The sequence below is a fragment of the Poecile atricapillus genome, chromosome 11 (assembly GCF_030490865.1).
Source record: "Poecile atricapillus isolate bPoeAtr1 chromosome 11, bPoeAtr1.hap1, whole genome shotgun sequence".
Taxonomy (NCBI): domain Eukaryota; kingdom Metazoa; phylum Chordata; class Aves; order Passeriformes; family Paridae; genus Poecile; species Poecile atricapillus.
Window position 1 is genome coordinate 7,514,422 of NC_081259.1, and position 14,750 is coordinate 7,529,171.

Below are 14,750 nucleotides of genomic sequence, written 5' to 3' on the forward strand. Positions count from 1 at the left end.
ACTGTCCGGCATCCCCCACGGGGAACATCCACACTGCCAAGTCACAGGAACAGCATCAAAACCCACTAGCAAACACCCAGCAAATAATATACTTACTCGCCTCGAGCTCCAAAAGGCAAGGAAAGAAAGATGTTAAGAACATGATCAATCTTACAGGGCCCAAGCAGTAAACAAACACATATTTCATCACCATGTACCAATCCCAACTCTTGACAGAAGATGGATGTGGGGTTTTTTCCACTCACAAAAGTAATTCCAAAAGACAAAAACAAACACTTTGGGGAAAAGCAGCAACAATTGCCTGTGTACACATTAATGGCACATTCAGCCTCAAAGCAAGCATACGTGGCCTTCTAAACTCCTACGACATCCAAACTAATTTCATCAGGAATCAAATGTTATTCATTTTATCTGCTAGATACATAAACAGCAACTGCACAATTGACAAACAACCCTCAAAAAAAATAAAAATCAATTGAGAGTGGTTCAGAGAGAAAGCTTCCCAAGAACAAACAACTACAGAAAACACAAAACAAATGCTGCAAATCAAAATAACAAAGAGCAGAAATCAGGAATATCCCAGTGGTCAGTATTAACGAGGGTTTATTATGAAGATATGCAATTCTTTAAGCTCAAAAGGCTCAGTTCATGCTCACAATGTCCTCAACTATTCATGCCCTTTTCGTACTGCAGATCTTCTATTTAGCAAGTACTTTACTGTCACTTAGCAACTGTAAATGGTTTTCCAAAAAGGAAGCTTTTGGGGTTTTTCAGTTCACATCATCTCTGAGCAGACATCAAAAGACAAATCTATCCCTCTCTGCAGGTCGCATCCATCTCCTTGCCCCAGGAACAAGTCTGTATCGATGGCCCAGTGCACCCACACACTCAAATGGATGCACTTTTTCACTGAAGAAGCCACTAGCACTGCTTTCCAGAAAGCAAGGATAAACACAGCCTCCCATTCAGCCCATCAGCTCGTGCCCGAGGCCAGGGCCTCTCACCAAACCCTTTTCACCTTTCATATCTACAGTGGAGCAGAGAGGGCTTTGATCCTAGACACAGTCACTTGGACAGAATATTTCAAGACCTCGGAGCACCTTGCACAGTGGCCTGAAATTCAGGCTTTGCTTTATCACCTTGGGAAAAGTAAATACACATCTAGAAAAGAAACCGGTGTCCTTGGCCTCAGGGATATGGAAATTCCCTGTGACACCACTCTCCAGCTGACAATGCCCCAGCAGCTGGACACTTGTGCCATGTCCCAGGGTAACAGGGCTCCAGCCTCTCCGGCACAAAACATCCCTACCCCGTGCCCACTGCAGACACCAGTTTAAGAAGTCAATAATTAGCAGCAGAGCTGGCAGCCCCATACCCAGGATCTGTGTCAGAAAAGCGGCCTTTGGTTAAAAACTAATGAGCAGGGCAGGCTCTGGCTGTGTGCTGGGGCAGGCGGGGGGCCGCCCCCAAATTCCGCAGAAAGGGAAACGTGCAGCAGCCCCCAGGCTGGTGATGATAGAGCCAGAGCTCTTTAAAGTGGCCATCCAAGGCAGACCAGTTTTCAGGAACCCAAACCCCCAGATTCCCAGCAGAAGCTCTCCCCACTCTGCACTGCAGCCCATTCCACTTCTCTGTGCATTTTGCTTTTCCATCTCCTGCCCTTTCCCACCTCTGCCTCTCTTTTCCCCCATCGGCATTCCCCTTCCCTCTCCTTGCTGTCCCCCACAGGCACTTTGGGAATCTGCCTTGGGAACCACGTTTCCATAGGGAGAAGAGGCAAAAGGGGACAGGAGCAGCTGGCACTTACATGTAGTGCAGGTGGGGGTTCTTGGCAAAGGCTCGCGGCTGGATGTTTCGTAGTCCTGAGTTCCTGATTGTCCTGCGGAGAGATGCAGAAGGTGGCAATGGAGGCCAGGCAGACAATTGCTCTAAAGCCCTGCTCAGTGCACCAGGTGTGCTGTGACTCCAGACCCCCATTCCCAGGAGGAACATCACTCCCAGGGGAGCCTTGACCAGCCACAGAGCTAGGAGCAAAGAGGAATTTGGGCTTTTCATCTCCATCTGATGTGGTAACACGGCCCAGGTTCAGTGTGGAGCAGTTTCTGGGAGAGGCTCTGCTCCCACATCCACCAAGGCTTGCTGGGGGGCACAGGCCACCTCCTCTCCTCTGCTCTCCCTGCATCTCCACAAGCAGGACTGTGCAGCAAACCTAACCACAGCAAAGTCCTCTCCCATCTTCATACCCAAGAGGAAACCCTGCTGCTTGCAGCTCTGACAAGGAAGGGTATTTTCCATAGGGAATTCTAGATCCTGAAGGGAGAAGAATCCTTTCCACAGCCTACTTTGGAAAAGCTCTATCAGTACTGTGATACAAGGATATTGATAGGATTTGTCAATACTCTCAAACACATGGTGTGACTATTGGGGATGGTCCTTTGCAGGGCCAGGAGTTAAACTTGATGGTTTCTGTAGGTCCCTTCCAGCTCAGCGTGTTCTGTGATTCTGTAAATATCTGCTGTCTCTGCAGCTTTGTTAGGTGAGGAGAGAACAACAGCCAGCTTACAAGGGTTTTGTGTGTTAAAAGTGCAGCTTGCTGGAATTTGGTTACTGAGAGCTCAGCCCCATACAGCTCCTCCAGCCCACATGGGAGCTGCACTTACTGTAAAGCTCCCAGTGAAACACATTATTAGTCTCTGATTAGCCCTGAGCAACACTCTGCATCTCTCATACACTGCATCCAGGGCATTCACAGATCCAGAGGATGTAGGAGGGGGAATTAAAGAGATTGGGTGGCATCCTTGCTTGGCCAGGCTTCCTAAATATATGCAAAGTCCCTTCAATCCCTCGGTTTCCCTTCCATGACACACAAAACTGACCTCTCTCCATGCTCAGAGAGCTGTGCAGGGAGATGCAATTCCCTTATTGCACAGCACCACCATGATGGTAACTGCACTAAACGAGGACCAAGAGCCCAGAAATGAAGGATTGGTGGAGACAGCTGGAATTTTGCATTGTGGGGCTGGAATGAGTCAGAGCAACACATAAGCCCAGAACCAGAACAGCAGGGGAGAGGAGAGGTCAGGGCTGATGTGTGTTGACAGAGCTGTCAAGAGCTAGCAATCCTCCTTCTCTCAGACCCAGCCAAGACCAAAAAGCATTTCATCTCCATTTTGTGGACTCCCATAGCAAAACACAGTAGATCCAGCAGCTTAAACTGGCAGCATGGAGGCTGCTGAGGGAAGGAAGCCGTGGCTCTGCTGGAAGGAAGGGGCTGCCCAGGCTCATTCCCCTCCCTGATGCACAGGACATACTCACAGCCTCTGGAGTCCCGTGTACAGCTCCATGTCAACGGCGTTCAGTGTCTGCAAGTTCTTCCAGTTCTCTATGTGTCTGTGGAGAAGAAGGAAAGGCTCAGCTGCGGCACAGCCAGATGGTTGCTGAGCCCATGCCAGGGACAGCACACAGAGGGAGGATGCCATACCCTACCACCCAGCCCCATTCTGTTTTCCCAGCATTTTGGAAAAGTCGAATAACATGGGTTTACCCGCAGTTTCAAGCACGGAATGTGCAACCAAGCCACCGAATATCCTTGCCCAAGTCATTGCCCCTCACTGCATACATCAGTGAACAAAGACACAATTGAAATGGGTCATGCAAAAAGAGTGAAAGCAAATAAAACCTCTCTACAAAAACTTAGAGCTTAAATGAAAAAAAGTCATATATTTATCCAGTCTCTAACTGGGTTGGATAAACAGGGTCCTGGTCTTTGCTGGCTGGAAGCGCTGCTGGCAGGAGAGCACCAAGCTTAGTTTGGAAACATTGCCTTTATTACAAATTCCTCAGTCGCCTGGGGCAGTCTGGCAGGTATGTTATAGAGAACAAAAACAGAAATAGATCTGTCACTGCAGGATCGTTTTCAGTAAATATTAGAGGCGGGGGAAGGTGACAGATCAGCAGCCCCAGAGAACAGGGTCCCCTGTTACCGGCGGCACAGGAGTGATGCTGGCAGCAGTGTGGCTGCCTGGCTGGGGCCACAGGCCTCTGCTGAGAGGCTGCAATGCTGTGTGGTGTGAAAGGAGTTCAGTCCTCATCTCCCAGGCAGTCTTTGGACAGTTATGGCTTTTTCCCAGATTAAACTCAGACACCGTCCCACCAGAAACACAAACATTTTCAAGAGGGTCTTTTCTGAGAAGCAGGTGGAGGTTGTCCTCTCTGAAAGTCAGCTGAGACAGGGAAAACCATCTGGCAGGTCCCCTTGGACAATATGTGAAAGAAGCCCAACTTTGAAGTCTCTGAACACGTGCACCCAAGCTCACATCTGCCTTGATGCAATAGTTGGCGTTGGACTTTCCAACACCAACTTTCTTCTGGCGTTGGATTTTCTCCAGCTCCCTGGAGAGGGGAAACACCTCCAAGTGATGAAGGGCTGGAGTGATGAGAAAACACTGAGAACTATCCTGTGGTTTTAGGCAAGAAGGTTGCAGGACCCCACATGGTGGTACAGAGGGTGAGCGAGCAGAAGAGGGATCTTAGACCACTGATAGAGCAGTCACAGGCGCCACAAGCTCCTCCTCCAGCATTTGCTATGCCTTGTGCTTGCACAAGAACTGATGAATTGGCATGAGGGAAGTACATGGACCTACTTGAGCCACACCACAAATAACATTCAGCTCAAAAAAAAGTCAAATACAAAGCCTGGACTAAATTTCCTTATATTTCTCTGCTCTCACCACACAATCCAAAGCAGAGACCCACAAGAGTCACCTCTGCTTTCCACATGTTCCATAATCTGTCTGCATGCCCAGAGGGGTTATTCTAAGGACACAGCACAAGTTCCCAAGTGCTGCTGCATGACAGGGTAAGTCACAGTTCATCCCCAATGCCCTGCTCATCAGCTTGGATCGCCTGTGTCCCAGACAGAATCAGAAACAGGACATTATTACAGCCACTTCGTGTTCCCTGCCAACATCTACAGCCCCTGTGAACAATTCCAGAACAAAACACAGACTGGGAGGAGTCAGTCAGGAGATCCAAGAGCTCAGTGAAACCCTTTGGAGTCAAGGCAGGGCTGCCAGCTCAGGCCCTGGGCCACAAGACTGAGCAAGGCTGCAAACACAGGCTGAAAACATTTCCCACCTGCAACTCCTACAAAGCAAAGTGAGGCTCCTCCAAGAGGAAGGAGGAACATGGGAAGGAGGAATGGGATGATGTTGGTTTACCACCAGGTCAAGCTGAAGCTGCAGCATCCAAGCAATGACCTTCAGGGGGGGAATGGAACAACCCTGAGCCAGGAGGTATGGAGCAACCACAGCTGGGGAGGAGGCGGCGGCCAGATTGGCTCTTGTTTTATTGATTGTGTTAGCTAAAAAAAGTCAAGGTTATTTTTGACCTGACACTCAAAGCCATGTGGGCAGCATTCTAGAAGAGACAGAAAAAGACATGAGCTTGTTCCCAGTGACATGCCCAGGCGTGGATTTCCTATGACTCAGCACAGGTGTACGGGGGTCCCCATGGCAAGCCCCCCACTCTCCCAGTGAGATAACACTGGACTGTAAATACAGCTCCAAAACCTGTATTCCAGCCTCCCAAACAAAGCCCAAGAGCTTCCTGAGCCAGATATACTTTAGTTCATTATTTAACAAAGAAATACCACACCCACAGAGAGACAAGAGAAAAAAGGAGTGGAAAAACACATGCACACACATATATAGGATAATCCCCCAAAGCAGCAGCTGCTTTATGTAGAGTGCAATGCAGGGAAATAACAATTAGGTACATAGGTCAGCAAGGGTCTTCAAGTCCTTTAAAGTACACAAACACCACCCTTCTCAGAGATTTGCAGAAATGTTTTTTCCCCTTTTCTGTCTGATTTCTCAACTTAGCATTAGTTGTAGCCTTGCTCCTAAAAGTGACAAATCAGTCTTGGTTTACAGGCACCTCAAATATCCACTAGGAAAAATATTTTCTTTGCTTCCCTATTGCTTTAGAAAGAATAGTATAACTTTGCACTACCTGAACCCTTTTAAAAAACGAAATAGAAATGCATCTTATTCTAAAAGCTCGAGGAGTCAAGCTGTGATTGCAAAATTGGCAGTGGTTGCACAGGAAAGCAAACCAACCAAGTGGAGAAACTCCACCCCTGAAACTTAAGTCCCTCTCATGTCCTTCAGTATCTCAACTAGCTCCCCTTCTTTTCCTTCCAGGGTTTTGCTTGCCCTAGAAATTTTATATCCTCCCACTTGCTGCCAAAGACTGAGACCTTCCCTCCTCCTCTGCCTTGGTTCATTAACCCAGCAGGAACACGGGTGCCTGGTTCACACCAAATACAGCTGTGACAGCCCCCAGCCCTGCCCTGGTCTCCTCAGACAGGTGTTGAGCTCTGAATTACAGTCAGTGGACTACAGTTTATTCTTCCCTGCACATCTCTAAGTACATATTCCTGTGGCATTCCTCAGTTATTACTAAAGTAAACTGCTCTTCTGCAGGACCCAATAGCATCAAGAGCATTCACAAATCCTCACCACATGCAGATCCACCTAGACTCATGTCCAGCTTCTAATTGAGACCATATGAGGTGCATCACTAACACAGATGATGTTGTTCACTTATTTTTTGGGTGGAGAATGGAGGGTAGGGCATGTTTGTTTAAATACTCACTTCCTTCTCACACTCCTTGTACATTAGAAGGGTCCTGCTGGTCCAAGTCCCCTTGTTTGCACTGCAGAACAGAATTACACCACACTTTCTACAGACCAAGTGAATTCCACCTTGGGAGTTACAAGGGCTTTGCCTTCCCAACTCAGACTGAAACACTGTACCTCTCATTCCTTACCCAAATGTACTCACTTGCATTTTGCATCCATTTTCTCTTGTGTCAAAACTGGTTTTGCTTAAGCAGCTCTTTTTCTTTCCTGGCACTTCTCCCTCCCTCCTTTGCAAGCGGGAGCTAGGCCCACCCAGCTATCATTTACAAGCTACCTGATGCCAGGTCTCTTAAGGCAGCACATCTGTACCTGTGAAGTGCAAGGAAAATTGTCTCAAGTGCCCTGAAGAGACACTAACTCAGGTCCCAGAAGTGATGCAGATATATTGCTCAGGCACAGTCCTGGCAGTGAGGTTATTTTGCTTCTGATTTCAGACCCAGCACAACTAATGCTCACACTTGGTGGTCAGTGCAAGAACCACCACAGCGACGGACACATAGGAAATGGTTGTCAATTTTCTTTATCAGCCTATTTTATGTCCCTTTCCCTTGAGTAAGAGTGAACAGAAACTCAGAGCAGTCTCCAGGAGATCACACTTGGGTAACAGCATGAGCAGCTCCCAGGTTACACTGAAAAAACCATGAGTGGCAGCGTGAGATCACCCTGGCCTTTATAACAGCCCCATCAGCCAGGAGGCTTGTGTTCTCCCCATTGGTAAACACTGCACCAGGCATTTCTATCCAGCAGGTCATTTCCAACAGACATGATTTTCTAGCCAGTAGCAAAAGCCTTGTTACACCCACATTTATATTCACTCCACTTGGTATTGGGGTGTCTCTTGGGTTTGTTTCTGCAGCTCTTCCCACTGACCACCCTCAACTGGCTTTGTGTCCCCACAGCTCCAGCAGAAAAGCACATGAGGACACTCCTGCCTCTTTTGCAAGCATCCTCAATAGAAGCATGAGCCAGCATCACCTCCAAGGAGCCTCAGCAGTTCTCATCCTTCAACACCTCCCACCATGACTTCACCTAGCACACCTGGGCCAGACAGTGTCTTCTCCAGAAAAACAAACCACTTGTAATGTAGTGCAGCATCACATTAACCTCTCATCACAAAGTCATCTCTGTGCTGAGGAAATCAGCTGCCTTTCCAAAGGAAGGCATAGGCTTAGCCTGAGAAAAGCTAGGACACCAGCCTCACATCTCATGTACCCAAAGACATTCTTTACAACTTGTTGAAAGCCTTGTAGGCCACTGCAGTGGTCAATCCCCAGCTCTGTGCTGTGTCCCAGTTTACAGCAAACCTGTGAAGCGTGAAGCCCTGTTTGTCAGCTCAGCAGCCTGCAAGCATCTAATCCCTCTCCTCATCTCACAGATCCTGTGTGGAGCCAGCAAGGCAGCCAGGTGTCTCTGCCCTGGCATCACACAGACAGAGACCAGAGACCTTGCTGACCATAAGGTCACCACCTCACAGGGTTTAGGTAACAGCAGGTCTTGAGAAGTGCCAGGACCTTGTCCTGCTTGCTGGAAGGGGGCTGGTAGCCAACAGACCTGTGGGAACAGCAATTCCTTTCATTCCCAGGAGGAGTGCTTGTCTGACAAAAAGATGACAAGCTGGTGTCATCTTCTTGAGACTGCACAGCTTCACATGCTTCCCTTCCAGCCCAGGGCCAGCACAGCAAAGGAGACTGGAATATCCACTGGGATTCCAACACAGCCAGGCTCATTTCACCCCACGAGGCAGAGCTGGAGAAGCAGCCTCATTTACCAAGTGATTAATTTGAGGCTACTGAATGTGTCTGGCCTTCCTTCAGCCCCCCCCCCCGCCCCGTACAACAAGGATAGCATTTGTCTCATCTCTCTCAGCTTTTCAAGCATTGTGGTCAATAGCTGAAAAAGGCACCCAAGAAGCACGAAGTGTTACCCAACATGTGTACACATGTGTGCCCTGGATCTGTGTCTATCCCAAACAGGAGGGGAGCAATTTTTCCAAGGATGTCATCAGCTGCAGTCAGTGCCCAAGCAGATGATGTGTCCCTGCTGTGCAAGTGCCACCACTTGTGTTTAGATACTGTGTGCCAGCAATTAGACCTCACCCCAACAGACACACAATTATATAATATATATATATATATGTATAGGGAAAACAAGCAGAGCATTTGCCTCCTCTCCCTTGCAGTGCAATGGGAAAATTAATTCGTCACCCAGGCATATTAAACCTTGCAATCCAGACAGACACATTAACTTTCAATTACCTGATATGTTTAGCTTTATAAACAAATCTCCTGGCATGCCAGCTCCAGACCATGCAAATGTGAATTTGATTGCAGCAGGAATAAAGAAAAGACATGTCTGAACCCTTGACCAGTAAGAGCTGCCTCCTCCAAGAAGAGGTGCTGCAGATGTTGATGGGAAGCCCTGAAAGTTAGTGCAGGTCCCACACAAAGCCAGGGCTAAGCACAGCCATTGTGGCTACTGCCAGCTCCTTTTATCCATCCCTCACACCCAACTTGAGGCTGAGAAAGCTACAAAAAATATCAAACATCTTTCACAGTATTATAAGCCACTTAACACATAATTTAATAAGTAGAGGCACAAAGGGCTTGATTCCCTCAATATGAAATTTATAAAAGTGAATTGGTAACAGAAACTTAAAGGCAAGTGCAGCTGAATAGAGACTTACAAGGACAACATTTTCCCCATTTAAAGCAGTCTTCCCCTTCCCAAAAAGCATGGAAAGGTCACCCAGCAGTGGATCATTAAGGATAATTTGAGGTCAGTGGGAAAAGGGGGGTAGAGAAAGCAAATTCAGCTTTGCAGAAACAATTATGAGCATAACCCCACAGTGTAATTGTGATTCGTCAAGGTAACGATCATAAACCACCATGGAGACACAGCTCCCTCTGCTCTGCTCTCCTGCCAAGGTCATGCCAGGGTACGTGGGTGCTGCAGAGTGGGACAGGCTGCACTCAGCTCTCCTCCCATGGGCCCAGCCACATCCAACCCAGCAATCCAAACCAGACCCTTCCAGAAGGGCTGAGCAGAGGAGAAAGTCCCCAATCCCTTGCTGAGGAAGATGTGGGAACAATGCTGCTCCCCACAAGCCACTGCACAGTGGCATCTCAAAAATCCTCCTGAGAAACCCAACTTCTAGACACAAGCAAGTCACAGGACACAAAGCATTCAGAGAGGACTCCCCCACAGAATACTTTTCACATGAGTCCAGACAAGTTTCATTTCCACCCCAACAGCATCTACCTGGCCCCAGGCTGGCCAGAAGCATCCACAGGGTGCAGAAAGAGCTGCTACAGCTGCACTGTCTAAAAAGATTGTCATATGGAGACACCCTGCCATGGAAGATGCCCAGAGAAACAGCTTTAAGCTACCCTGAACAGGTTTGGTTTCTTTTCCCAGGCTCTGCCCTTATTCCATCCTGCTGGCACCCACAGGGACACACAGGAGCTGGACATAAAAAAACAGTGCCAGCACCACCAGAACCTCACGCTTTGCTTTTGTCCCAGGGACAGGAGATGCTCTCAGGGTGCTCTGAGCCCTGTGTTTGTGCGTTCACCAGTTTCCTTCTATGATCTCCTCGAGCCTCTGCATCCCCACCATCTCTGGATGATGATTTATGGAGCAGAGAGCATTCCTTTCAGGGACAGTGTGTCAGTGTTACTAGAGGACAGCAGGCTGCCTGGACACAGCATGGACAGATGGCCGCTGCACACAGGAAGCGGTATGTTCCCATTAGCACACGCTGCATCCACAGTTTCTCCGTGTAGGGAATTATTCCCAGGCACATACTTTCAGAAGGGAAGAAATAGGTGTAAAGCAGTGTAGCAGAGCTGAAGAAGTGCTGTGGGCAGCAGTACAGCTGCCGCCACAACAAATACCTGCCCCAATATTCCATCACTATTACTCAGCTAGTCCTGGGTGGGAGCAGCCCTGGGGTCCCAAGCAAGGACTGAGGCATTCAAAATCATTCCAGTGCTGAAGAAATCTCATTTTTCAGAGACAAGCAGCAGTGCAAAAGCCTCAGGAGGAAAATTCCAAGGGCTGCAGCATCTCCTGCACAGGGAAAAGGTTTGAGGGGACAGTGCCCCAAAAACCCCTCTGTGGAAGGGCTCCAGCACCCTGCCCACCACCTTGGCACCTCCCAGCTCCTGCACACTCCCTCCCAAAGTCTTTCTTATTTATTCCCACGACTATCTGACCCCTGCACAGTCCCAAACACCATCTAGAGTGAGAAAGCATGAAATGGGATGAGCAGTTTTGTCCTGCAGACATGGATATAAATACACAAACACAGACGCCTTGGGTGAATCATCACTAAAAGTGAGAGTTCACTCCCCACCTGCAGCGCTCGCCAAAGCTCACTCTGCTTTTCCTCAAAGTGGCAAAACCAATTATACTTCCCCAAAAGGGCATTTCTTCCATTACTCTCTGGCAGGAGAACCTACATAGCCAGTCTTCAGTGCTCAGATAGGTGCTCCCCACTGTTGGACATGGATCTGGGGGACATGGAGCAGAGACTCCTGGCTCAGGACTGCTAACGTCAACCTGTGTGTGTGTAATCATACCACATCTCCAAAACAGCCGTGCAGCTGGCTAGGATAGGAGAGCAACCTAAGGACAGGAAAAAGAAACCTTCCCCTGGGAGTTTTACACCACACAAACCTCAGGGCAAAGCAGCACCCTTTGGGCTCCTGTACCCATCTAAAGCAAAAGAGTGCCTGCTTTTCAGCAGCTCTGCAAGCACCTGCCGTGCCAAAGGAGAGGATGCTTATCTATAGGATTTTACATGCAGGGAGAGCCAGAAGTGTGCAGCATTTTGTGGTCTTTAAAGATCAAATGGCATTTTAGAGAGGAAGCAGTATCCTGGTCAAAATAGGCTTCAGTAATCACATTCTGCTTCATTAAACCCTTCTTGCAACTTCAAACTGGAAGTCAAATTCCCTCACACTTCCATCTACAAACAGGTCTGGGGCTTTTCAGAACCTGATCTATAATATTTTTTAATATATATATATACATATATATATATACACACATACACACGAGTGTGCATATATATGTAAATATGTATATTAATATATTAATACAGGCAAAAAAAGGCTGCCAAGGTCTACTCCAAAGGCAGCTGTTTCTTCCCTGAAGAGCACAGTGCCTACACACATTAGCAAGACAATGAGATGTACTAAAGGTACACGATCACTAGAGTTCAGCTTGGCAGGAATAACTCTTGGTAAAAAGCAGAGCCAAAGAGCATGTGGTAAAAAGGACATCCCCCCAGAAAAGACACAGGGCCTTGGATATGGTCAAGATAATATTCTGGTGGAATGTAGTAGCTCAGCTGGGACCCAAAATGAAGCACTATCAGCCACATGCACTCATTGCACTTCACGCTGTGCTTGAAGACAGGAAAACGGATGGAGGAGGAAAAGGAGAAAATAAAATCTCCCACAAACTGGCTGTTACTGTGATGGATGGCACTGGGAATGAGGAGGCAGGAACAAGAGTCCAGCAAAAGCAGACATGAGAGCCAGGAACGGGCTGTACAAGTGCCATGGCTGGAGGGGGCTGCAGTCCTTAACCCAGACCTATTGCCACCTACCCACACAAACCCACAAGCACACTTCCCAGAAACCACAGCCACTATGTGAGCCTCATTTCAGGAGTTTTACATCCTTGTGATCTTCATCTCTAACCCTATTTTGATGTGGATGTATGTGTTTGAGCACCATTCCCGTGCCTGGATCCTGAAAGCAGCACAGAAGCCAGAGCCTGGAGCTCCAGCCATGGGTGCCAAAGGGTGCCTCAGCCTCTGCACGGTTATCACCATCCAGCAGCCAAATCCAGGGCCCTCCCACAGTCCCTCATCCTGCTTTGCCCTCCTCTGCTCCCCCACAGCTCCAGAGAGTGAAGCTCATCCCATTTCCAGCATTCCCACACACCCCAAACACAGGGAAAGCCACTGACCAAGAAAGAGGAAGGGAGAGACAATCTTTCTGGACTTGGATCCTGCTCCTGTGAGGCTGCTGGATTGTTTTTTCTTTCCCAAACATCTCCCAAGGAGCCTGAACTTTGATCCTCCAGCATTTTGGCTCCTCAGATGTTTATGAAGCTCAAACAAGCAGGCAGCAATGCCCAACTGGGCTAGCCACAGGCCAGGCTCCCAACCTCTGCCCAGGACAGCCATGGGCAGGGTAACTCCAACCTGAAAGGAGACTTTCCAAGGCTCTCATTACCTCCACAGCTTCACAGATCTGCCTGCTCAGCTTCCAGCTGCTCCCCATAAAGCCAAAGAGCCAGATAAATTCTCCATACAGTTTATTTTTGAGCCAACTGCTGCGACCTCCTGAGGCTTGTATCTGCGCTTCAAATAAATCACAGCCAGCTCTGCCCACCCTCCGCAGCAGCAATGGAGGGGCTCCTCCATCACCCAGGAGAAGGCCTCAGTCCCCTTTTCCCCAGAAAAAAAACATGAAAATAACCTTCTCCCTTCCCTCCACTAAGCTTTTCCTGCTAGGGACACACGCACACACAGACTTGGCTCTTATTGCAGAGGTGTAGGAACAGAAGCATCGCTCAGGAGCAGGGGGATGTACTCATTAAGACGTGGTGAGTCAGAGCTCAAGGCTTCCCAGGATAACAGGTATTTTGTGGGAAGTCAGCTGGCTCTGAAAACCAAAAGCAAACCAGCATGCCTATAAACATGACACATGCAGGGAGGGGAAGAAAGGAGAGCAGGGAGGCAACAGACATTTTAAAAGCTCCTCTCCCAGCATTCTTTGTTCTTAGAAATGTGAAAAAGCACCTTGCAAAAATCTTATACAAGACCCTCTGATGGCCAGAGACACTGCTAACCAGGCTGTTGTGTTAGAGCTGATCCAGCTGCACAAACATCAAATCCTGGGATGGTTTCTATCTCTTCTCAGCACTCCATCTGCCATTCCTCTAGATAAAGGCATAGCTGAACTATGGAGAAGCCTTTGCTTGCCTGGCACCTTGACTTGCAACTTCTCAGCACACCAAGACCAGCCTCCCTCAGCCAAGCCCCAGCCCTTTGCTCACCATGGGCTCCTCCTTGACCAGGCCAAATGTGGGGTGAAACCCTTGAGCTCACACTGTCCAGGAACAGTGCTGCTGTTGGGCTGCACTGGCTGCTAGCCAGATAAGGTTTGTTTCACACCAGGAGCACGGCAGGAGGACACAACCTGGGTTACTGCAGTGTGGTCAACACGTGGCAAACCTTAACCCACCCTGACACCCCCACCCTGCACTAGCAGGGTCTCCTTGCACCATTTGAAGATGTTGTTCATCACTGGGGCTTGGCACAGAGGTTTAAGACCACAGCAGTGACACGTAATAACATCCATGAGACGAGCAAAAATATGATAGCTTTGTGCTCCTGAAAATGAGCCTCCAGTTGCTGAAGGATTTCCAGGAGGCTGGCATTAAACTGACAGGTATAAAATCTCTCAGGGGTGTTTGAGGATCCAAAGGTCCTGCTCAGTATTAATTGAGGAGAGGCAGGGAACAAGGAAGTTACAATGCACCTCCTGACATTGCTTGCCCTTTCACCACTTGCTCTGAAGATGTATTTAACAAGACACGTGTCTTTTTGGTGCCATTGAGGGTCATGGAAGAATCTTGAAGCCAGAAAGCAGATCATCAAAGTTCCTTCAGGGAGATATTGTTCTATTATTTTTTGTTTGTTTTTGCAAAGAATCACTCAAACTTTGTTTCTGCTCCTGGGCAGCTGGAGGGCCCAAAGGGTCCCAGCACCAGCCCATCCTCAAAGCAAACTAGCCGAGCCCAGAGAGTTATCAGCAAAGGAAAACTCACTCTGCACAAAGAATACAGACATTGTCTGCCCCCAGAGCAGGCAGCCCTCCGGGGAGCGGGGCTGGCTCGCTCACAGCCAGCAGCTGCTGGGCTCCAGAACCCACACCGTGTGCCAGGCTGGGCTTACTGGGGACAGCAGCTGGCAGGGACAGCCCTCCTGCAGCCAGGATTCAATCCCACTGTGGGGATTGCAATGGG

At 48.6% G+C, this 14,750-nt stretch overlaps 1 protein-coding gene across 3 annotated transcripts in view; it reads right to left on the bottom strand.

The window, feature by feature from the left end:
* Positions 1–14,750, bottom strand: part of NTRK3 (neurotrophic receptor tyrosine kinase 3) — a 204,031-nt gene that overhangs the window by 167,668 nt on the left and 21,613 nt on the right. For all 3 annotated transcript variants that reach the window (XM_058847127.1, XM_058847128.1, XM_058847129.1), the window contains exons 2-3: positions 3,316–3,390; positions 1,808–1,879 (exon numbers count right to left, since the gene is read on the bottom strand). In XM_058847127.1, the coding sequence (XP_058703110.1) occupies positions 1,808–1,879; positions 3,316–3,390 (147 nt within the window). The remainder of the gene's footprint in view (positions 1–1,807; positions 1,880–3,315; positions 3,391–14,750) is intronic.